This window comes from Trachurus trachurus, assembly GCF_905171665.1.
Source record: "Trachurus trachurus genome assembly, chromosome: 1".
NCBI lineage: Eukaryota > Metazoa > Chordata > Actinopteri > Carangiformes > Carangidae > Trachurus > Trachurus trachurus.
This window is the reverse complement of record NC_139891.1, coordinates 21,552,376-21,563,761: the sequence shown is the minus strand read 5'-3', so window position 1 is coordinate 21,563,761 and position 11,386 is coordinate 21,552,376. Positions and strand designations below refer to the sequence as shown.

The following is an 11,386-nucleotide window of genomic DNA, read 5'->3' as shown; positions in this document are numbered from 1 at the left end:
ACCCCTCCCAAAATAATATTAATAATCATAATCTTGTGTGGCAAAACACTCTTAAAAAGAGAATACAATTACTGCCTAAATTAACGGCCGCTAGACCGCTGGTTACTCTGCTGTCTAAACACAGCCAAATCAAACCGCTCAGCATATTCACATGTTACATATAAACGTGTGTGTGTGTGTGTGTGTGTGTGTGTGTGTGTGTGTGTGTGTGTGTGTGTGTGTGTGTGTGTGTGTGTGTGTGTGTGTGTGTGTGTGTGTGTGTGTGTGTGTGTGTGCATGTCCATGTTGGCACACCCCCTCTATCGTTCTATTACATGGGCCAGTGACTGCGCCATCTCTCCAGTTTCACCCCTCTGCTCTCCCAGACGTCTCATATTGCCCGGAGGGATGGTGGTGTTGATGTGGGAGGTGGCGCACGGGGGGGTGGAGGGGTGGGGGGTTGGGGAGGGGGTGGTGACTACTCACAGTATCTGTCTGAGAGAAACTCAAACCGCACAGCCGCAGCCTCTATCTCCTCTCTGCTGACTCCAACATCTAACATTTGGCACCAATAATCTGACACTTATTTTGCTCATGGGATACTGGACATTATTCGCCCTGATAGCAAATAACTTCATTATTCACTGTGATCAAATGAACAAGGAGACAATGAGGGAAGATAGAGATGTGCAAGTATCTCAGAAGCTTACAGTCTTATATCATGTTCAGTTACAGTTATTTTAAGAGGTCGAAGACTTTTGGGATCATATGACAACCCATATGAATGTAGTAATCTAAGTGCAATTTGTCATGTTTACATGTCTGAGAAATACAGGATATCCAGCTTTATAATACTTCCTCTATTTAACACATTTTAATCAGTCCATAGCCATACCTATATTTACCACAGTGCTGTCAATATGTTTGTGCAGGTGGAAGGGAAAACCAAACATTCTACTACGAATCAATAAAATGTCCTTGGTTTAAATTAGAATCAATCCTGCCCCCTTGTGGCGACAGGACAAAAGAAGAAAAAAAACATCCACAACCAAGGTTGAACTCAAGGTAAGCTAAGGTAGGCTGTTGGAAAAATAATGATCATAAAATGCCGTTTATTTGCCGTTTAAAATGTAATGACTGTCATAAGGAAATGCCATAATCACCTGAGCGTGTGCTTTTATCATAAAGCAAAGGTCTGTGAGAGTCCTCAATAGAACAGCATGACACTTATGAGTCATGGTAGGCAGTTGTTGGCATTGTCTTATCATGTGATGTTGTTCACACTGGTAGGTTTCTCTTTCTGTTCATCAAGCAGCTCAAACAATTACAAGGAATCTTTGCATAAGCAGGTGGTTAAAAACCAATGAGTTCGTGTCTGATAAGCAGTTTGTAACATGTTCCTGTTAATTTTATGGGTTTTGTCAGCGTCTTCATAAACTTCAGTCTTATCCCCACTTCCTCTGCATCTGATACAATTTTTTGGATCTACGCAGGACTGGACCACACAGAGTCTTCACTGAGGAATCATCTCAAATCCATGCACCAAATATCTCCCCACACACGCCCCTCAACTAAAATGGCAAACACACAGGAAGTCTGCAGACAGTACTGAAGAATGTCTGGAAGGCGGATGATTTAATGTGGTCACAATCCACAGGTTTGTATTGTATTTCAACCAGCTTCACGATTCATAAGTCTAAGTGCAGAGTCTCTATGCTCAGGCCAAGAAAAACAACAGGGCAGAGACAACACCTCATATACTCAGCACAAAGCAAACATCACCGCTGGAGCGCACCTTTATTATCAGAGGTGCATATCATCTCACGACGCTCTGTTCTGTATATATGAAAATACACTGGGATGTTCATTTGTATTCCTACTAAAAGGTGGGAGTATCGAGGCAGCTATTATAAAATCACAAAATTGTGAAGCATCATTAAAAACTTAGATTCAAAAATACTAATCATAGATTTCACTCTGACTGGTTATCTGCTGAACATGACAGCATTTTTAGCCACCCACACACACCTCTGAAAGCGGACATGACTAGTTTTGGCCAGAATTCAGTTAGAGGAAGAGCCGAACTGATGTAACAATGCACCGAAAACTTCTACAGTATGTGGATAACTGTAGCACAGGCGAATCATGGTTTTCACTCCACTGTGTTGAATGCAGGTTAAAAGAAAAGGGTGATATTATGATCACATAATAACAACGTGGGACTGATTATGTGCTGAGTCACCTTTAACATTTATCTTTACAAACATAATGTCCCTGGTGGTTTGTTGTGTAACGGCTGATTACATTAATTGTACATGTATAAGTCAGTTGCCTAACCTTAATCTTAACCTTAAGCTTAAGCTTTACCCTCCCCCATGTTTCCACAAGGTCATAACATTTTATAAAGCCACTGTTTTTGCCTGTGTAAGCATATCTTAAGGTGCTGCCGGTAATCACTGTCATAATAAGGAGGAATGATGTCACCTCTTTCGTTAATCATTGTCCAACCATGGAAGTACTCAAACGCTGGCTTTATTGCCCAGGCTGTAGGAGTTTGTTTTCATCCTGTCCACAGCCTGGAAAAATAAACCACCCTATACCGTACATTTTAATATCTCCAGACTGAATAAAAAGGAACATCTCAGTATCAGCATGTGCCCCAACTTTGACCCCAGGCAGACACTTTTTGACAAGGCACAATAGACTCCCTGTTACAGCAAACTATGTCGACTATTTAAGTCAGTGGTAAAAAACAAAAAAACAATAAAAAAAAAACAGTTTGTTCGTCTTTTGGCGGTTCATTTTCTCCCCTGTGCTGTCTTGTTCTTTCCATTTGTCCATCTATTTCAGTGTGCTCATGGAGATGGCGCAGTGGCTCGAGACAGTCATATGTATGGGGGCGGTGCATGTGACTGGCACACCAAGGAAACGGTAACGGAAGCGAAGCCTGAGCGCTCTCGGCTACCTCCCTCCTTCCCTCCCTCCCTTCCTCCCTCCCTCTGTCCTTCCCTCCCTCAACACTCTCATCTCCATTTGAAATTCGGTGGCCTTATATGCCTCTGACACGTGCACAAACAGTTTATCGATTTTGTGTGTGTGTGTGTGCGTGTGTGATAAATTGAGACCGAAGATGGCGCAGACATACATCACACACTGACCAGTTAGTACCCAGAGTGCCCTGCTTGCACGCAAACACTGGGATTTACTGCGCTTTCTGTGTTTGACAAGCAGACTGTCACTACTTTTTATATTTATATATTGAAAAGAGCAAGACCAGAAGCCATCTCAATAGATACCACTAAAGAGCAGCTTTCAGCATTCATGAACATGATAATAACAGGTTTATATTTGTTACAAGTGAAAACACATTTCCAGCCAACCATCTGAGACTTAAAGAAGCGAAGCATCACGCCATCTTGTCATGTTAGTAGTTGTTTACAATGACGTGACACCACTCCAGTCACCATGAGGGTGTGACTCAGCGTTTACAGAAGAGGCCTGATAACCTTTCCAATGTGCTTGACATTTAGTGCCTAGTATAGATGAGCACAACAGATGCAGGAAAATGTATATGAAAATATAGCAGAAAATCAAACCAGACTCCAGTGGATAGTACATAATGTTATGTCTCTTATTTAGCAGACACTATACGCACTAAATATGCAAGCATCGCTCTAAATTATCTTTTAAAAATAAAAGATAAAAAATAAAAATCATGAGCATGTGCGGAATCTTCTGTTCACACTTAGCAGCATAAGTTAAAACATAATGTATCAAAAATGCAAAATAAAACACACATTCTCATAACATCGTTCTCTAACCGGACACACAGTCTCGTTAGAGAATGATTGCCAGGAGACCATCCAGTCGAATCTGCTGTTACTGTTAAATATATGTCAGACTTCTGCTTTTGAATACATGCAGTCAGTATCAGTATGAAACCGCTCGGATGCCAAGCAGCCGGTGGAAATATCTCACCTCTGCCAAACAATAAACAAACGATTTGAAACTCAGACATTGTCAAAAACCCAACAAGGTTGAGATCCAGAAATTAAACCAAGGTCGAACTGGCCTAAAAAAAAAAAACCCAATACAAAGCACTCACTGATCTACGTGTATGAGGTCATGTCCTCTTAGATAAACTGTTTTCATTGCTTCACACTATTAGATGACTAATAATAGCAACAGAGCATTGTAAATATAAATTGTTGAGGAAACATTCAATAAATTATCTAATTTCTGTTCGGGAAGCGTGATTAGCACTGCTGAACTTTAGCAAATGTGTAAGATGAGCAAAGAAGAAAGAATTCCAGACTAGCTGAGTGAATGAATGGATCGATTATGTGAGTATTAAAAAGTAACCTCAAGTATAAAGCAAAACCCCTCCCCGCTGTCTGGCTGCTATCCCTCTGCTCGTGGTAAGTGTTCTAACAAGGTGACTTCAAAGCCAAAATGCCGACCTGACAAAGGCCTTTATCAGCAATACAGTACACTGAATTGTGTGTGTTTAGCCTAAGACACGGTTTGTGATGTGCCTTTGATGTAATGTGTGTAGTCTGCAAATACTGGAGGGAGGGGGCTGGATCCCTGTTTAGGTCATCTCAGGATACATGAGTCAGACTGAACCATAATACAGAGCTACGCCGAAATGTTGTACAATTTGACCTGTGATGTGATCACAGACACGGCAGCAGAGGTGCAACAACCAGTTTAAATGAATCACTCTGATTTTCTAGGTACCATCAGAGCATGAATGGGTAGGATGCAGATAACATCAAGCAGATTAATTAAAAATAGAACAATGTGAAAGGACAGCATGTAAGTAGGGCAGGGCCTTCACTCGGCACAGCACGACGAAATACCACATATCATGTAGAAAGAGGCTAACAACAGAAGTGTGTCTCCTCATGACTTCCCCAGAACTAGCTCCATAGTGGCTGCTGATACCACTGGGTGGAAGCAAAAACCAAGGTGAAGTATCACAGTTATAGTCGTACTCCACATCATTTTGTTAAATTTGTTAACATATTTTATGACAGTTCAGCTTATACTAGAGTATATGTGACATGAACTGCTTAATGTACTTGATAAAAAAAAAGAAAAAAGCTATTTTGCTGTATCCACAAGACTTCTCTTTGATGTGGAGAGGACAGAGAATGAGTAAACAGAAGAAGAAAAACCGCCACGTCCCACAGAATCGAGTGTCCTCTTCATGGTGCATTTTAAAAACTATGCCTGTAATTAGAATACCATTACATTTGTGTGAATCAGTGAAGACAGTAGCAAGTATTAGATCCTTTGAGCAATAAAAGGAGCGAGACAATAAAGCTATTTTGAAAAAAAAAACCTAGTATAAAAAGGGGGATTTCAAATGAACAGTCAGCAGGAGGTGATTTCATTCACCGGGAATCAGAGCGTAGGTATTCCCCTTCTTGGTTGATGAGGACCGTCGTTCGGGCAACACAAAAGTGTTCGTGTGCAAAACACAGTATGGTACCGACTGGAGTATACATGATACCAGATTTCTTAAAGAAAAAAAAAAAAAGTGAATGACCAAACAAAAGGACGAAGTCGGTCCTATTCATTCATATGCTGCAACAACAAAAGCACCAAGCAGTGAGCTGCTACACTGAGGTAGCCTACAGTATGTAACTCTGAGGTGGCTCTGTGAGAAACAGCATATAAACTTGCAGAGTTTGACAGATTACAATGATGCCCACATCAACGGCTAAATTTAGTGATGAAGGGGAGGCTTTCTTCTTTCCTTTCTTCCTGAAGCATTTTTCTGACCAAAAGAACGTTCCAAGAGCACTGATGTCATGAGGGCAAGCCCTACAAAGAAAAACCGCCGAGGAATACATGTTTGATGACATGTCCTCGGTTGTTATTAAGAGCGAGCTTTAACTAGACCCCTGTTATACTGTGTAAAACTGTGACCTGTTTACTCTTCCATACTTTAAACAGAACATAAACGGCATAAGCCATAACGTCTGTAATCACTCACAGTGCCCTTTTTTTTGTCACACGTCACACACACACACACACACACACACACACACAACATGCACAGACATACAGTACATGCGCGCGCACATGGGGACTTCCAGACCAACACACCTCCACCCACACAAGCTGTGAACCCCGAGACAAACACGCATTCCACACAGGTCTTCTCACATTTACACAGATAAACTGAGAATTAAAACTATTGAATGACACACACACACACACACACACCCACACAAACACACAGCACCACGCTACATTACTGTTGAATTAGGTACACCGTAGGACACCTACCACTCCGAGAGCAGCAACCACTTCTGAAAATTAGAGTTATATCAAGTCAGTTCACTGCTGATGAGGAAGTAATGTGCTAATCAATCATTTGCATGGTTTCATCACCCTCACAGTCACTTTATTCATTTTATGCTACTTTGGTACATTTTAGTGGTAAACTATGTACGTTTTACTCAACATTTGACAGCTGTAATTGGTTTATAGATTAAAACTTAACACACGAACTACCCAGCATTCATCTGTACAGCAGCCTTGTTAAAATTAGCCCCATGTTAAGCTGCTTTACCATGAGCAAGCTGTTTATGCGGTGATGCATGATAATAATAAATTAAATCAACTATTACTATAATTTTGATTACAGGGTTGTTGTTTTTTTAAACAAGTTTAATGTTTAGTCCAAACTAGATTTTTACTTCTACACCTGCAGGCGTAGATGTACAAGTATTTAGTATAGTTTAGTTTCATGTGTTTTAGAGTCAGTGTCAGTGCTCTACAGTGGTTGCAATCCAGATTGTTCCCGTTTCGATTTTCAAAATTTCATTCGGATTCACACGTCATTGGCCTAACTTAACTGGAGCAAAGGTTTGGTTAATAGCCAATTCCCTGCTCAAGTGAGAAGTCACCTTTTTCTGCTTTAATATAGAAATCAGGAACTACTCAGCTGCCCACAGCCATGCTGATTAGTCACATTCAACACAGAATCAGACATACCGTACGTCTAACCATAAGACTAGATCCCTATTCCTGAGAAATTATAAACTTGTCTGCTTGCTTTAGTGAACTTTGTCATGACAAAACTAAGATGACTCATGGCATGACACTTGACAGCAGCAGCTGATAGTTGGCATGAATCAAATTCATATGAAACTAAATTTCCGGTCTAATAGTCTGAGCTCTCTGTCACTGCAGTTCCCAACAACTGATGGCAAACATGCTGTATCTTATTTTGATATAAAGGCACAGCTAGTGACCATTATTCCATCTGTGACAGACAATCAGTCTATCTATCCTCACCTGACACAGCACATACTGATCAATTATAGGTCACATTCCTGACAGAGGCCTTGTATGCAGATTATGTGTGGTTGTCCTCTGTCATTAACTGCATTGGTGTAAGGTTAAACAATGGAGAAGCACAAAATAACAGTTTCACCATGACTCTCTCTGACATATTTGACTTTTTCTCCTATATTCCTATGAATTGGCACATATGGGAGCCGATGAAGGTTTTACACACAATAGCTGTTGTTTCTACTATTTGGAGACAGACAGGCATTCTAGTTGTTAGATGAAAGGCATCTACAGACATGATAAATCTGCTCCCCTACTCTGTTAATAAAGTATCAAAAACAGCAACCTGTTAAAAAAAAAACTATTTTCATCTGTTCCGCAAACACTGACCCAGTTTTTGTTCTTGTTCGTTCCACTTTGTTGCCTATTGACCTAAAACACTGTTTCATATGTTTTAGAATTATGTTTAATGTTTCACATATTTCAGAAATTTGAGAGAAGACGTCATGCCTGGGACTTTTCTTTGTGGCAATTGGTTTTTACTCATTCAAATAGAACTTTTCTTGTGAACATACAGTACAACAGTGAAGCACAACTGACATGATAACATGGTGGCTTAACAGAGCCTAAAGCACTGATTTTTTATCTTCTTCACTTCACTTCATATTATATATTTGTGCGTGTGCGTTTGTTGCCAGATAAGACTCCAAAATCATGGCTATACTTCTGAACTTTGACACTCTTCCTGTTTGGATTCTCACTTTATTTGACCCAACACATTTCCATTAAACTAGATGCTCAAATTTAGATTTTTTTCTGAGCATTTGAAGGACTCCCTGTTAATGATGGATCAAAGTTCAGTTAAAAAAAAAAACCTATCTATTCCATAGCAACTGAGCAAACACCACTTGTTGATAAAGATGCAGATATGATTAAACGATCTTACTGCCATTAAATGACCTTTGGATGAGACTGTTTATTCACCTTCTGATTACACTTGAATTTTGGGGGTTCAATTGATAACAGTTGATTACCAGACACCATGGTGGAAGTGGTATATGTTTTGCTTCAGAGAAAAAGTTAGTGTATATAGGCTACTCAATATACTCACAAAAGTCCCTCATTCAATTTTTTACTCAAGCATCAGCATCAAAATATATACCGGCTAAATGCAGAATAACACATTTCACTATGTTTATCTATATGCCCCATTTATTCTATTGAAGTGCATCAATGTAATACTAGTTGGTAAAGTTGGAAGTTACTTAGGCTACACACTGGATAATCCTCCAGGCAGATCAATAAAGCCTTGTCTTAATGTTGAGTAGCCTAACCATTTATTTGATTATAAACATATGATTAATCTTAATCTGTAAGTACCAAAGTTATTTTTAAAAATGTAGTGGAGTAGTCTGAAGTAGAATCCTTCCTTACAATGAGAGAATGGAAACACTCATCCAATAATAGGTGATCTGTCTACTTGTGGCCCAACTTGTTGCTTTCCTCCTCAGACGGTCACGTGCTTATATTAAAATAGTACTCTTTGTTGTTGTTGTTGTTGGTTCCGTCATCTCGTTTCAGGATAAGGAGGTAGGCTATAGGTAGGCTATAACAAACCGTTGTGACTCTGCTGTGCAGCCAAACACCAGCGGCAGCAGCGGCGCATGCGCACGATCGCGCCACTGCAGCAGCAACAGTGACGTCACCCATTCAAAACACAGGCAAGCCCAGACACACACCGACTGAGCGCCGGACAGGCAATGCGCTGCTCACTTAACCGACCGAGACAACCGGAGGCTCGGACGAACTGACCAGCCCGCGGGGACAGTTTGTGGACCAACCGCCGCTACACACGCTGAGCCGTGATAATTCACCACGCGCTCAGCGGCTTGTTTTTTTTTTGTATTTTATTTTTATTTCGGCTATTTATCTTTTCAGCTGTTCCTTTTAGTCCATTAAAGCATCAAGGCGACGAGCTACCTGTCAAAAAGGCAATCTGTCACGGAGCCTATCGCTGCAGTTTTCTGGCGACAACGATGACTGTCGAGGATGAGCTGACTACAGCCGCAGCGAGGGGCAGCGCGGCGCGTGTGGAGGATCTTCTCCTGCGGCAGGGAGCGCAAGTTAACGGGGTGAACTGTTTTGGACGAACCGCTCTACAGGTCAGTGTCACCAGACGAGCACTTCCTCCGCTTCATAACAACCCCGTTTCACCTTTCACTTGAAAGCTTTTCATCAGCACGAACCTCTCCAAATGACAACCAGTAGGCTAGTGTTCATATGTAGGAAATGAATTTTCAACCAGTGTAGGTTATTAAACATAGGCCTATTTACCGAAAAAGCAACTCGTCTAAAAATGACGCACGGTCCCGTGAGTGGATCAAACTTCGGCCTTATTCATTTTGATTAACAACATAATTTTCTAATCATTTATGCATTTTATTTTCTCACATAATTTAGACCCTAAGTCAAAACTACATGTTTTTTTTTTGTTTTTTTTACATTTCACAACGAATTAAAATTAACATTAGAAAAAGTCTCTTTGCATCACTTTTAATTTTACGCACTATGTAAGTCATACTTAGGCCTGAATGTCACGTCTCTAGGCGAGGACCAGCGCACTATTATAGTCGAGTTGTCTACAAATTATCCTTATCTTTATAATGCTTTCTATTCTTAATTACTATCTCACAACTCGCCTATAAAATTGTAGTCTGCAAGACCAATCCTTGTTTTTCTTTCCAGAAAAAACAACAGGAAATAGACATTATAATAGGCACACTGATATTCAGCCTTCTGACTAATATCATTCTAAACCAAAATAACTTTTTTCTTTGGAAAAAAAACAGGATGAGGCATCTCAAAATGTGCACGAAACCCCTCTAAAGCTTCATCTTGCAGTGGTCGCCTCTGTATCTGTAAAGAGGAAAACCACAACTCTCCTTTTTGTTAAAAAATAATAATAAAAGAAAGTCAAATTATTAGAGTAGCCTATAATGTCTCTATGAGATAAAGGAAAACGAAACTAAAGCTGTAACCAGTTTTAAAAGCCTGCTGTGCAAGTCATAGGTTGATGTGGAACTTTGATGCTGGACGAGTAATGGCAGTAATTCGCATTGCATTTTCATTCCCATGTTTGCACTGCAAATATTGGTACAGAATAAAGTTTATTGTTCTTAATGAGTGACAGAATCTACATCTTATTCTGTGCCTCATTCGCTTTAACTTTTATCTGGTGCGTCATTTCAGTACAGTTTTGAATGAGGGGATCTTAATAATGTGATTTACCACATGCGCCAAATCCACAAATAGTCACTGCAAAAAAAACTTTGTAAAAAAAAAAAAAAAAGCATACACATTAAATGAATGTGGTTTATTAAACTGCAGGCGGATCATTCGGTCGTTAGTATTCTGTGGTTTGTTAATGTTCTGTGGCTTTTATGTGTTTATAGGCGTATATTAAAGTATAATGAGGCAGAGATGGGTTTCTAACTCGCGGTTATATTTCTTATAAAGGTGATGATGATGGCGAGCACGCCGGTGGCTAAGGTGTTACTGAAGCACGGAGCGGATCCCAACGTGGCGGACAGGAGCACCGGGTCCACTCCGCTGCACGACGCGGCGCGGACCGGCTTTGTGGAGACGGTGCGGATTTTGGTGGAATACCGGGCGGACCCGCAGGCCAGGGACAATACAAACTGTCGGCCTATCGATTTGGCCCGAGCGAACGACTGTAAAGACGTGGTCACTTTCCTGGAGTCTCTGTAAAAAAAAAAAAAAAACACACACACTCTGTAATGCCGTGAGATTTGATTTTATTCCCATGCTGCTTTTACAGAGTGAGGACGGAGAGCCGGGAGAAAACGGGCCCTGAAGAAGAGAAGAGGCCCGCAGCCCTAAATTACACAGGACTGCTCTGCTGCGAAATACATCTTTATTTATTTGTCCGTTTATAGCAGCAATAGACGTCTTTATTTTTATTTCTAACGAAATCAGGGTTACCTACTGGCACGGAGTCGCTGATATGACAAATTACCCGATTAAGTAGACATAACGGTCTAAACGCTATTCAGGAGCGACATAATCATGTTATATT

The 11,386-nt window shown here is 40.5% G+C and overlaps 1 protein-coding gene across 1 annotated transcript; it reads left to right on the top strand.

Moving 5' to 3' along the window:
- Positions 1 to 9,326: 9,326 nt before the first annotated feature.
- On the top strand, positions 9,327 to 11,058 carry cdkn2a/b (cyclin-dependent kinase inhibitor 2A/B (p15, inhibits CDK4); the record flags this gene model as incomplete). Its single annotated transcript, XM_083981308.1, has 2 exons — positions 9,327 to 9,452; positions 10,807 to 11,058. 2 exons carry the CDS (start codon positions 9,327 to 9,329, stop codon positions 11,056 to 11,058), a joined length of 378 nt encoding a protein of 125 aa, XP_083837434.1.
- Between the last annotated feature and the right edge of the window lie 328 nt (positions 11,059 to 11,386).